At 36.3% G+C, this 14,351-nt stretch overlaps 1 protein-coding gene across 1 annotated transcript; it reads left to right on the top strand.

The window, feature by feature from the left end:
- Positions 1 to 260: 260 nt before the first annotated feature.
- Positions 261 to 1,271, top strand: LOC121427974. Its single transcript, XM_041624553.1, has one exon. The coding sequence runs from the start codon at positions 261 to 263 to the stop codon at positions 1,269 to 1,271; it is 1,011 nt and encodes a 336-aa protein (XP_041480487.1).
- The last annotated feature ends 13,080 nt before the right edge of the window (positions 1,272 to 14,351 follow it).

Here is a 14,351-nt window from a genome sequence, read left to right as displayed (position 1 = left end):
CGGCCTTTTATCATGTTTATTACATGCCTGTCATTACCAATCTCTTATGCTTACAGATGCCTTGAACATATCCACTGCGATGAGTTCATTTTCGCAATTCTGTGAAGTCATTATTCTGTCAAATTATCGTCGGTGATGTTTCCAATGCCCTAAGTAACAATATTGACGGCACTTCCTTTACTTATTCAGTTACCAATGGTAGTAATTTAAAGCAAGTACTTCTCTTCGATATCCCAGTTGAAGGTTTGGGTATGAACACGATGGCGTCTTCTAATTCTAGCTCCGAATATTTTGAGACGTATTCCACGTTCTTTTACCTTAATGTAGCACAACTTCCCTTGTCTGTCCTTGCGAACGCCTTTACATACTGCATTCTTCGCTATTCAACAAGTGGCTTCGACTCTGTGACCAAAATGCTTCTTATGGCACTGACCGTATGTTATGCGACCTTCGGGGTTGGCCAGGCGATTACATCACTCCTCCACATTGTCCCCATGTCTGCCAATGCCAGATTTACCATCTGCATCTACCAAGGTGTGTTTACTTTTCCTTGGTTCTTCGTGTCATTAACTCTTACCTGTCTTCTTAATCTGAACCTATATATAATGGTTGCGAAACCCCTTCGGTACCATGATATGGTTACTGATCGAAGGGCCGTTATAGTCATGTCCGTGGCCATAACTTCATCGATTCTTCTGGCCATTTTGGGATTGCCTTTACCCAAAACACCTTCAATAGTCTTCACAATGAACTTGTGTAAATTAAATATGGATGCACTCAAAGGCAATTTCGTCCTGATTTTCTGGGTTTCCTTCTTGCTGATAGCGGTGTTCACAACAGTCGTTTCAACAGTGAGCTTGCTGGTCATTGCCCGAAAGCAATCAAAGGCGATTGCAGATGGGGAGATCGCGGTGACTGCAGCGGGTAGCACGGTTAAACAGCGCAAGGACCTCAATGACACCTCATATGCCGGAGAGGAAATGGCAACGACTAGGAGACAACGGAAGAGCAACAGAAGAGCACTTTTGACCATCTTTCTCCTGAACGTTGTCGTCTTTGTTTCATGGTTACCTATCACCATCTTCTATGTCTTGTTAAGCGTTGGTGTCACATTTCCTCCTGTCTTTGGAAGTGCTTTTTTGATCATATCCATGTCTACATCGTGGTGGCATTGCCTAGTGTACCTGATCACAAATAGAATGTTCCGGGAGACAGCCAAAGATGTCTTTAAGAAAACGCTCAGAATATACTGCTCAATTACCACAAAATAATGTAGATTAATTAATGTTTCGAATGCTTCGATTCATAATTAGTTTAGTCTTTAACCACACATAAACTTACATTTTCGTGTCCTATTTCTCTCAAGATTTCACCGTTGTGTTTTCTCATTTTTTCTGCTTTCACACAAGTTATGATACTACGAAGACTAAATTTCTCTTCGAATAATCAACAACATGAACAACAGCTATTGAATGTGTTGAATATTATTTTTTCAAATTGAAATTGACCTAATGGGCAGGTATCTTGTTATCTTTTTTCTTTTGTTCGTGTATTCTATTTATATAAAAGTGTTTAAAGTCAAAGTGTGGGGGTGTTCTTCATTTATCCCATTCATACCCGCAAAAAGGCCCAGCCGGAATAAAAAAAGAAAACGTGATCATTTAGGCTTGACAGATATCCACCTTTTTATAGGTTATCAACTTTCTATTTGAAATGTGAAAAGAAATAATAACGATATAATAAACCGACCCCTTTTTTAATGGCAAGATGTGTTTACAATTACTGAGTGTCGCGTGCCACTATTTTCAGAACACAAAACGTTCACTGTCCGTGGTCGTAGATGACGTCTCCATATGAAATATTCATATTCCTTCGAATATTGATTCACGATTCAAATCATGAAAGGCTTAAAGCATCGATAAGCAATTATTTGAGCACGAACCAAGTGATGATTTCACTTTTTTTTCATTTTTATTTATGAAAAAACCTGAAAAGTCTTTTCAAAATTATCGGAAGCCAACAAGTCTTTTTTCAGTGTTTTTTTTTCTAGTTCATACATCAGTCATATGTTTAATATAGTTTTGAAGCAAATCTGAAATGTTTGTATAGAGCCGTTAATTTCAATCACACCGAGTATCATTAAATATTTCAATCTTACAAAACCTGTCGTGGCCATTGAATATTTTTTCAACCGTTTAAATTCAAATTTGTAAGTGTTTCCCATCTAGCACCGTCTCTCAGTAATCCTTAATTTATATATGACATATAACTCTTTCAGCATACATGTTTCAAAGAAAGTAATTGGATACTGAAAAGCTACATATAATTACAGCCCATTCCATCTTAAGAAGTGTGTTTATATATATATAAAAGTAATCAATTGATATTTTGTCCAAACTGTTTTAAGCATTCAATGGATGTTATTTTTTGTTTGTTTTTACAATATCTTTGAAAACGAAATTAGAGTCATATTCTCAAGCACTATAACGAAATCATGTTTCTTGGTCACCTGAGATGCCCGGGGCACTGGCGTAAATCCCGGGGGGATGGGGAAATATCCCCCCCCCCCACATTTCGAGAAGGGGGGTGGCCTGTACAAACATCCCCCCACGTTTTACGGAAGAAATGGAAAAAAATCACAAGAAATAATTGGTTTTTTGGTGAAAATTCTTCCTAAAATACCGCTTAACAAATAAAACAATATTATTGGATCATAAAATGCAAATAAAGAGCCAGTTCACCATTAGCAAACGAATTACCGGTACTTCTGTCCTTATTATAACATTGAAGAGAAACCCCCGTTTCTTCCAATTCATCAATGTTGGGGATTTGGGGGAGGGATTAAGATGGAATTTCAAAACATTTTTGAAGTAATCTTTAATAAAACCATCAAACCATCATGGGGTAAAAAAAGATAACAATGTCGGAGGGGTAATTGCCATATGGACATACAGTGGCGTAACTACCGGGGGGGGGGCATGGGGGCACATGCCGCCCCCATCGGGTGACCCCCCCCCCCAAAAAAAAAAAAAAACAGGGAAAAGGAGAAATGAGGGAGAAAGGAAGAGAAACGTAGTGGGAAAGGAGAAAATATTATTAACTATAATGTTATATTATAATTATTTATGTTACATTACATAAGAAACATTAATTTTTTTATCATAACTTTATGAAACATAATTTGCCCAGGGCCTACGTCTTCATTGTTCCGGGTGCTCGCATTGTCTGTTTAACAAGATATACAATCCAGTTGTACTAAAACATCACGTTTTTAAGTCAATATAAACCAAATATATTTCCTAGCACTTGAGTTATCATAAGTGACATATGCTTCTTTTACATGACTCAAAAAGTGATTGCCCAATGTTAAGGTCTTCGTATATAAACATTTCCTGTCCGTGATTACGTTCGCATTAGTGGATTGGTGAGATATGTCTGCTCTTCATGAATTCCTAAAATCAGTCCTTAAAATGTCCCTTCTGATCTGAATATCAAAAATTTTCAGCTCGCGCTTCGCGCTCGCATCATTTGGTTAATGAAATACCTATATGGTCCTAGTTAATTCCTACAAAGAAACCTTAAAATGCCCCACTTCAGGTCTGAATTACCTAAATTTTCAGCTCGCGCTTCGCGCTCGCAATATTTGATTGGTGAGATGCTTATGATAATCATGATTGCAAAGACTACAAAAAGGGTGTTTCATGTGTTCAGATGTAATTCTAATAAAATCAGCAAGCGCTTGGCACTCGTATTAGATGACTATGGTGAGATATGCATACTCCTATATATTCCTTAAAATCTCGCTGTTTGGGTCAAAATATACGAAAATTTCCGCTCGCGCTTCGTGCTCGCATTGTTTAGCAAGACATGTGCCTATCATGATTACATGAATTTGATCATAATGTCCCTTTTTAGGTGTGAATATAAAAAAAATTCAGCTCGCGCTTCGCGCACTCACTCAGTGATTCAAAAAATTTGCTGGTGCCCCCACAATGCCGTGACCCACACTGTTAAAAAACCCGTGATTTTACAGAAAATAAACAGAAGATTTTGTAGAAAGCAATAACAGAATCATTCTGCAAATTCATAAAACAAGAATTTTTCTGCAATTTAACAGAACAGGTCTGGTTAAAAAGGGAAAAAGGGTGTTTTATTCAAGGAAATTTGTAAGATTCCATACATCAAATACCAATTTCCTGTAAGATTACGCAATTCGGTAAGATTACAGGTGTTCTCGAGACTCTGCTGCAGGAACTTCTTTTATTTTTTCTAACAGTGCACGGAACGCCGGTGTGGACATATGAATGACAATTCCTTGCATATCTAAAAACATGATTGCAAAAAAAAAGCCAAAATATTTCAGTCATCCCCCTCACCCATCAACACGGATTTATGCCAGTGGCCCGGGGGGCCACTTACATTGACGAGTGGATACCATGCGCGACCAAAAAAAAACACGTAAAAGGGATGACTTTTTCACGATAGGGCACGCTACGTACATTTTGTGATAAGGGTATCAAAACACAAAAATAATGAAAAAAGGTATCTATTTCGCTAAGAAAGCTACGTGTTTAGGTAAAAATTTGCGGGGATGGTAAAACAAAATTAAAATGTTTTATAAAGGATGACCTTTTTGCCCCAACACTACGTGTTTAGAGATGTAGAAGGTGGCGTCGTACTATTAACCAAAATTGATGTGTATAAAGGTAAAACCGACGACCGAAGAACCCTTGACATAACAATAAAATATTCCTGTACTTGTTTAGAGGTTCATTTCAAGGAATATTTGCCAAGAGTATCGTTTTGTTTCAAATACTTGTTAAGGGTAGGGGTTCACACGCCAATACTTGTTAAGGGGATCATTTTAAGGATATAGATATATTACGTGTTTAGGGTGCTTTTCGAGACCCCATGGTCGCGCATGGTATCAACTCGTCAATGAAAGTGCCCCCCCCCCCTCTGGGCTGAGATGCTCACGTAGATTTTCGAACCTTTATACGGGTTTTCAATACCTTTCACATTCTTTTCAGAACCAGATAAGAATCCGATTTGCTGAAGATTAATATTTATAGATAGTACTCAATTTATGGCGCATTTTTCAAAATAAAGAGAGCATGATTGTCATTTCAATACCACCATCGATCTCATTAACTCTTACTCTTACCTACGCATCCCAGCGTTTATTATTAAAGAAGCAATGTTTGTCAGCGAAAGAGATAGCGAACTCGTGAGTCGCCTTGCCCATTAACCAATTTATATGTTGGCGAAGCCATGCACGAAGCGATTGAACGGCCTTTTATCACGTTTATTACATGCCTGTCATTACCAATCTCTTATGCTAACAGATGCCTTGAGCATATCCGCTGCGACGAGTTCATTTCGCAATTCTGTGATGTCATTATTCTGTCAAATTATCGGCGGTGATGTTTCCAATGCCCTAAGTAAAAATATTGACGGAACTTCCTATACTTATTCAGTTGCCAATTGTAGTAATTTAAAGGAAGTACTTCTCTTGGATATCCCAGTTGAAGGTTTTGATATGAACACGATGGCGTCTTCTAATTCTAGCTCTGAATATATTGAGACGTATTCAACGCTATTTTACCTTAATGTAGCACAGCTTCCCTTGTCTGTCCTTGCGAACGCATTTACATACTGCATTCTTCGCTATTCAACAAGTGGCTTCGACTCTGTGACCAAAATGCTTCTTATGGCACTGACCGTATGCTATGCGGCCTACGGGGCTGGCCAGGCGATTACATCACTCCTCCAGCTTGTCCCCATGTCTGCCAATGCCAGATTTACATCTGCATCTACCAAGGTGTGTTGACTTTTCCTTGGTTCTTCGTGACATTGACTGTTACCTGTCTTCTTAATCTAAACCGTTATATAATGGTGGCAAAACCCCTTCGGTATCATCATATTGTTACTGATCGAAGGGCCGTTGTAGTCATGTCCGTGGCCATAACTTCCTCGATTCTTCTATCCATTGTGGGGTTGCCTATACCCAAGACACCTTCAGGATACTTCATGTTGAACTTCTGTAGATCAGATATGGATGCACTCAAAGCCAATTTCGTCCTGATTTTCTGCGTTTCCTTCTTGCTGATAGCGGTGTTTACAACAGTCGTTTCAACAGTGAGCTTGCTGGTCATTGCCCGAAAGCAATCGAAGGCGATTGCAGATGGGGAGATCGCGGTGACTGCAGCGGGTAACACGGTTAAACGGCGCAAGGACCGCAATGACACCTCATATGCCGGAGAGGAAATGGCAACGACTAGGAGACAACGGAAGAGCAACAGAAGAGCACTTTTGACCATCTTTCTCCTGAACGTTGTCATCTTTGTCTCATGGTTACCTCTCGCCATCTTCTTTGTCTTGATAGGCGTAGGTGCTAATCTTCCTCCAGTCTTTGCAAGTGTGCATATGTTTCTGTCTATGTCTTCATCGTGGTGGCATTGCCTAGTCTACCTTATTACAAATAAGATGTTCCGGGAGACAGCCAAAGATGTCTTTAAGAAAGCACTCAGAATAACTGCTTAACTACCACAAAACAGGATTTTTTAATTGCTTCAAATGACATTTTTTTTGTTATTGTACTTTATTTCTGTGAGGAGAATTTTTACCCTTGAAAAGTAATCCCTTAATTAATCATAACTTCATAAATTTCCATTTTAGTGGTTCGTGATGAGTTATTTTTTTACTTTCTTTTTAGGAGTGGGTGTGAAATCATTTCTTTATTGCTATACTGAAGGTACAATAAGATTTTTTTTATAATATTCTGAGAAAATGACACATTTACAATATTCTGAGAAAAAGACACATTTATGATATTCTGAGAAAATGACAAATCATTGACTTTTACCATATACGATATGTAGGAAAGCTGCTCGCATCTGAAATCACAAATCAAAATAATCACAATTCTAATAACTTTTTATTCTTTAAAGGATTATCGTTAAACCTTTGCCAATTTTCTGCTATATTTTAATAAGCTTTTATGTTTTTTTAGGTTCTCTTAAGTATTGGCAAAATGTATCATACTGTGAGATTTTTATACCTTAAAAGGAAAAACTTTACCCCACCCCCTATTTTTTTTTTTTGGAGGGGGGCTCAAACACGCGTAACTTGTATTGTTTCCTTGACCAGTAAAGGCTCTGACACAAAAGGTTCAGGTAGACGACTCCAGAACTGTACCCTCCCGGAAGTGAGATCTTATCATATGAAAACTTAAAACCCATATTTTTGTCTCACTTGGTTACACGGGCCTAATTACAACTGGCAGGCAAAAGATATTCATTCGAGTCAGATCTATCAACACGTTGGTGTAATGAGCTTGTGATCTAATTCTAGTGGATTAAACCTTTTTTCATCAAAATTTTCTCCTTTTCTTAAAGTTGGAAAAGAAATCGTTTAAGTCAATAAAGTCCCTGAAGATTATGCTAACTTTCACAATGTTAGCAGGGCTCATCACCAGGCGACATTTTGAAAACCGTGTTAACAAAGAAAAATGGCTTTAGCATTAACACAAATGGTATTCTAATATTTTGAGCTGTAAGAACGATATAAGTGCCGAAACGAGCCACTATTTTGTTCGTTCGGGCAGAAGCCGTGATACAGAATACAATTAATGGTAATTTGGGAGCAAATGAAGTTTACGAGTTAAGCCTGCATAAAATCACCATTTTGCATGTGAGAAGTAATGATGTTATGGATTTAGTCATTTATTTCATCTCAGTCTGACCTCTCCTCAGAAAGGAAAGTATTCTGATCGATATAGGGGGATATAGGTTTCAGATAGGCAAATGTGTGTAATTTTTCCAACTCATTTTTGTAAACATACCATGCAATTTAATGATACCTCTATCGAATTTCACTAGATATTACATAACGATGTGGACAACCAATTTGAAATCAAAATATTCTAATTCAGTTTTGCGGGATGGGGGTTGTCATTTTGGCACGTCGGACAAAGCTTTTTGATTTTAATGTTCATTCAATAAGCGTACAAAATCGCTCAGAACGTGTGTTGGAGATAGGTATAGGCTAGAATTATTCAGGGACTTTGCTTTGATAATTTATAAACGTAGAGAAATGAAGATTTGTCAAATAATTAGTATTATTATGCGAGGATTGAGTTGGCAAACAATATAATTTCCGATAAGAAACACCACAAAATAATCACTAAACCAGTGCACTCTTAAAAATCTGGGTAATAAATTTGCTTATTTGGATAATTGCCCAAAATATATATAAATATATACATGTATATATTCCGCATGTTGGACATAGATGATATAAAAGAGGCAAAGTGGTAATGCATTGTACTTTGTTCCAACAGAGTTTATTTTATGTTAGTTTAAACAAGAAGTTTCTAGGACTGGAGTTCCAACAGGCAACAGATTTATTCAAGCAGCCGTTCATTTCTAAAGAAGCAAGAATAAAGAACGGCAGTTAAGACCTTTTTTTATGTCCGCCTTCGAAGCCGCCAGTTTCAGTGAAGAAATCCGAAGTGCAATTTTACGAATATCCTTTTAGATCAATTTTCCACATTTTATATTAATAAACAAACATATTTTTAACGCATGACAAGACATCAATAACCAAGCACTATTACGCTGAGATATTTGCCAAGATTATATCAATTTACCTTCAATTAGTGGAAAAAGTAAGAATTTGACCTTTACTGAAACCAGATTTTAACACTTTTCCAATCGTTTGCGGCTAATGAAAATTTCAAAAGTGGTCGATTGAATATTGCTATTCATAATTGTATATGCCAGATCAGTGCCTGCACATGCTCAGTCGAGGAAATTGGAGTCATATTTCAGGACATATTGCATAGTTTATTTTCGCATGCCTCCGAGTGTAATGGAGTGTAATGGGGTGTGTGTGTGTGTGTTTGGGTGCTTCTGTGTGTTTCTGATGAGGATTGGGATTTTTAAAGGTTTAATTCTTGTATATTTTGCATATTATGTACTTTATAATTTGTATGTATTTTGATTAACAGGGCCCAATTGCAAACCAGCTTTTTATCTTTCTTAATGTTTTTTATCGTGTAAAGCTGAATTGGTTACCCTGTATAAAGATGTGAAATAAATAAATAAATTATGTACTACACATATAACCAGACCAGATGCGGCGAAAAAGTAATTATCATCACAATAGCATATTTTCCTTTATATATGACCAATAGCTGCGGTGTCACGCGGAAATCATTTGTCTACACAATTGCAAGAGACGTTGAGCAAATCGCATGCCTGACATACTTTCTGCTGGCTTCTTCGAAGCTTGTTTGCTGTTATTCCATCTCATTTAAACCATCTTGGTTTAAATAAACTCTGTTGAAGTACAATGCATTGCCACTTTACCTCTTATATATATATATGTGTGTGTGTGTGTGTGTGTGTGTGTGTGTGTGTGTGTGTGTGGGTGGGTGCGTGTGTGTGTGTGTGTGTGTGTGTGTGAAGTAATACATGTACAACAGCTTTGGCAACTCTTTTATTTAAATATTTTGTGACAGGAATGGATGAAAAGAACAATGGTAGGCGTAGCTTGAATCACGGTTCCCCAGAGTTATCTACCCTTTGGAAAAATTGGTGATGCCGAAAAAATGTCTCTGCTGGGAATCGAACCCCAGCTTTGAACGCCGGTGCCTTAATCAATAGTCAAGTAAATCCAAATTCTTACAAAATTACGTGTCCCCGTTTACATTTGTAAATAATAGTGCTCGGGCTTAAAGGTCAAGTCCACCTCAGAAAAATGATGATTTGAATCAATAGAGGAAAATCAGACAAGCACAATGCTGAAAATTTTATCAAAATCGGATGTAAAATAAGAAAGTTATGACATTTCAAAGTTTCGCTTATTTTCAACAAAATAGTTATATGAACGAGCCAGTTACATCCAAATGAGAGAGTCGATGATGTCACTCACTCACTACTTCTTTTGTTTTTTATTGTTTGAATTATACAATATTTCAATTTTTACGAATTTGACGATTAGGACCTCCTTGCCTGAAGCACAAAATGCTAAACTAATGGAACTCCACGTGTTCAGGGCAAAATAAAACTTTGTTTCACAGGACAATGATGAGAAAATTAGAATATTTCATATTTCATATAATAAAATACAAAAGAAATAGTGAGTGATGTCATCAACTCTTTCATTTGGATGTAACTGGCTCGTTCATATAACTATTTTGTTGAAAATAAGCGAAACTTTAAAATGCCATAACTTTCTTATTTTACATCCGATTTTGATGAAATTTTCAGTGTTATGCTTGTTGATTTTTTCTCTTTTTATTCAAATCAAGTTTTTGTTGGGGTGGACTTGTCCTTTAAAGGGGGCCATTCTGAATTTCACAATATAGCATTTATCTCATGCATGGCAAAAGATATGATATGTTTTGCTAGAAAACATGTTTTCAAACTAAGCATTTCAGTCATTATTTTACTCGGTGATCACAGTTACATGCATTTTATAGTTCTTACTCTTGTGAAAATTAATTTCTCCAATCGCATTGTACATATTGTATAATGGGCCTATGGCGGCCATTTTGAATGACAAAGCACAGCATTTATCACATGAATTTCACTTATATTTCGTTTAAAAAATCCTGTTTTTAGCCAGTATTCCATTCGCTTATCTTGATACTAGAAATATGCATTTTGGCACTCACCCTTGTGATTTTCTTTTGTCCCCATTAACATTGTACATTACACTGTCGGGGCATTTGGTGGCTTTTTAATATCAAAATGCGTCATTTATTACATTAAAAATTATACATTTCGTTAGCAATCATGTTTTCATCCATTCATTAAAAATCACAATTACTTGCATTTATTTCTCACATTTGTGAAATTTAGTTTTCCTCATTTATATTGTACATAATATAGAATGCAGGGGTCTATTGCGGCCATTTTGAATATCTTGAAAATATTTTTTGTCAAAAATTGGGGGGGGGGTTCAGAGTATTTCACTCCTGCAGCACATAAACGTACATTTTATAACTAATGTGTTGGCAATTTTATGATTTTCATGGGTAATTTGCATATTTTGGCGGCCATTGTATTTTACCAATTTATGGAACATGCTCAAGGTTACACGAGTGGCATCATTCAGAATCGTAATCAGCACCCTCGAAATGACAAGAAACTATCAAATAATATCGTATATATATGAAAAAACAAGGTTAGGACAAATTTCTACGGGACCTATCCTAGACTAGAGGCCTTCTTTTTTGTTGAAGGATGGGCTTTCCACTATTTCCCATGCAGATGGATTTCTTAATTCCGCTTTCAAACCGCCCGGATTCCTTGTCCAATAATCATAATAAATTCCAGGTTTTTTTTTTTATTTATTTCTTAAATTGACCACGACTGGATAAATGAGTAGAATTTACATCAGTTCATACGAAGTAAAGAATTGTTGCCCAAATTGGTAATCAAGTTATCCGAATTTAAAAAGGAATTCAGTTGGTGGGTTTATTTTTCTCGAAGCGTATGAATCCTGAGAATACTAAAAAGTTCGAATCTATACACAACTCTTGCATAAAAACGGTGCCCCCCCCCCTCCCAGCGTACCTACCGGGGGCAGGGGACAGACGCGTCACAACCCATGCAAAAGACGTATCTCTGTCCCCCTTGACGAGCTTGAAGACCTTTATTGACCCCCCCCCCCTGACGAGCTTGAAGACTTTTTTTTTGCTTGTCAATTTTTTTTCTGTTACGAAATCCTATATTTGTGGTTGAAGACCTTTTTTTGGCTTGTCAAATTTTTGGGTGCACGAATTTGCCCCCCCCCCCGTGAAAAATCCTAGGTATGCCACTGTACCCTCCCTCATGATTGTTGAAGTGAATAAAGGGATAAGGTGGAGGTGAATAAAAAGAAAAAAAGGAATGAAGAAAGAATAGCAGGGCTATGGAAACGATGTAAATTTGAAAAGCAAAAAATAATAACAGTAAAATAAAGGTTTCCACTACAAATTGGAGAATCGAATTTGTCCCGAGAGATTTGAAGAGCAAATAAAATATTTTTAAAAAAGGGGGGAAGGTTCACTTCAAAATGAAAGTCATTTTGGTTACATTTTTACAAATCTTCCAGGATTCCCGGGGATGGAGAATAACGCATGCAGCACCCACAAGGAAAGTTTTTGCAGTGCTTCAGTACCCCCGCTTCCCAGGGCCATGCAAAATAGTTTAATTTCATTGAATTAAGAAAAAAGACGTAAATTTTAGGTCGTCTTTCTCCCCCACCCTACCACAATATCATGGAACCTGTGAGGAAATAAAATTAAAATTAAAATTAATAAACATGATATAGGTCAATATAGGAGTCGGTGGTACAGACAATCCTTAATTCAATTTGTTACACAAAATGATTATAAAAAAGATTCACAATTATTTTTTTAATTTGATCACACACAAACTTGCATTTTCATGTCCTATTTCTCTCAAGATTTCGCCGTTGTGTTTTTTTTTCTATCCCTTCACACAAGTTATGATACTACGAAGATTACATTCTTCTTCGAATAATCCACAACAAGTATGATAGGTATTGAATGTTTAAGTGTTATTTTGCATATTGAAATTGCGCTAATGGGCAGGTATCTTGTTACCTTTTTTTCTTCGTGTATTCTATTGATATAAAAGATCTTAAAACGATTTTGACAAGCGCCATCATACAAATATCCTTTGGTACTAAACTGAATTATATTTGATCAGATATATCAGCTAAAATAAAGTGGGAAAATTGTTATTTTAAAATGTGGTTGTGTTCTTCATTTATCTGAAGAACTTTTCTTACCCGCAAAAGACGCAGCCAGAATAAAAAAAAAAGGAAAACGTGATCATTTAGGCTTGACAGATCTTCACCTTTGTATACGTTATCAACTATGTATTTGAAACGTGAAAAGAAATAATAACGATATTACAAGACGACTCCGTTTTTAATGGCAAGATCATACTTGTTTACAGTTGCTGAGTGTCGCGTGCCACTAAACACAAAAAAACGTTCACTGTCCGGGGTCGTAGATGACGTCTCTATATGAAATATTATTCCTTCAAATAATGAGTCATAATTCAAATCAGTAAAGGTTTAAAGCGTCGATAAACAATTATTCGATTACGAACCAAGTGATGACTTCACTTTTTTTAATTATGAAAATCTGACAACACTTTTCAAAATTATCGGAAGCAAACAAGTCTTTTTTCAGTCATGTCAGTAGTTTTTATTTCTATTTCATACATCAGCCATATGTATGAAGCTATATAGTTTTGAAGCCCATCTAAGAAATTTTATAGAGCCATTAATTTCAATCACACCGAGTATCATCATTAAAAATTTCAATCTTACAAAACTGTCGTGGCCATTGAATATTTTTTCAACCGTTTAAATTAAATTTGTAAGTGTTTCACATCGAGCACCGTCTCTCAGTAATTCTTATTTTTTATATGACAAATAACACTTACAGCATATATCTTTCAAATAAAATAATTGGATACTCAAGAGCTACAAATGATTACTGCTCATTCCATCTCCAGAAGTGTGTTTATATATAAATAAAAAGTAATACATTGATATTTTGTCCAAACTGTTTTAAGCATTCAATGGATGTTGCTGCTTTTTATCGTTTTTACAATATCTTTGAAAACAAAATTAGAGTCGTATTCTCAAGCACTAAACAAAATTATGCTCCTTGAGATGCTCACGTAGATTTTCTAACCTTTATACGGAGCTTTCACTACCTTTCACATTTTTTTTGAGAACCAGATAAAAATCCGATTTGCTGAAGATTAATATTTATAGATATTACTCAATTTAATGCGCATTTTTTTTTCAAAATGAAGAGAGCGTGATTGTCATTTCCATATCACCATCTCATTAATCCGACACTCTTACCTACATCTGTACATATCACAGCGTTTATTATTAAAGAAGCAATATTTGTCAGCGAAAGAGATAGCGAACTTGTGAGTCGCCTTGCCCATTAACCAATTTATATGTTGGCGAAGCCATGCACGAAGCGATTGAACGGCCTTTTATCATGTTTATTACATGCCTGTCATTACCAATCTCTTATGCTTACAGATGCTTTGAACATATCCACTGCGATGAGTTCATTTTCGCAATTCTGTGAAGTCATTATTCTGTCAAATTATCGGCGGATCATGATGTTTCCAATGCCCTAAGTAACAATATTGACGGCACTTCCCTTACTTATTCAGTTACCAATGGTAGTCATTTAAAGCAAGTACTTCTCTTGGATATCCCAGTTGAAGGTTTGGGTATGAACACGATGGCGTCTTCTAATTCTAGCTCCGAATATCTTGAGACGTATTCAACCCTGT

This window comes from Lytechinus variegatus, chromosome 14 (genome assembly GCF_018143015.1).
Source record: "Lytechinus variegatus isolate NC3 chromosome 14, Lvar_3.0, whole genome shotgun sequence".
NCBI lineage: Eukaryota > Metazoa > Echinodermata > Echinoidea > Temnopleuroida > Toxopneustidae > Lytechinus > Lytechinus variegatus.
The sequence above is the reverse complement of the archived record's forward strand: the minus strand, read 5'-3'. Positions and strand labels throughout refer to the sequence as shown.

Coding starts and splice junctions, on each gene's coding strand:
- LOC121427974 (XM_041624553.1), top strand. CDS start 261: ATGGCGTCTTCTAATTCTAGCTCCGAATATTTTGAGACGTATTCCACG.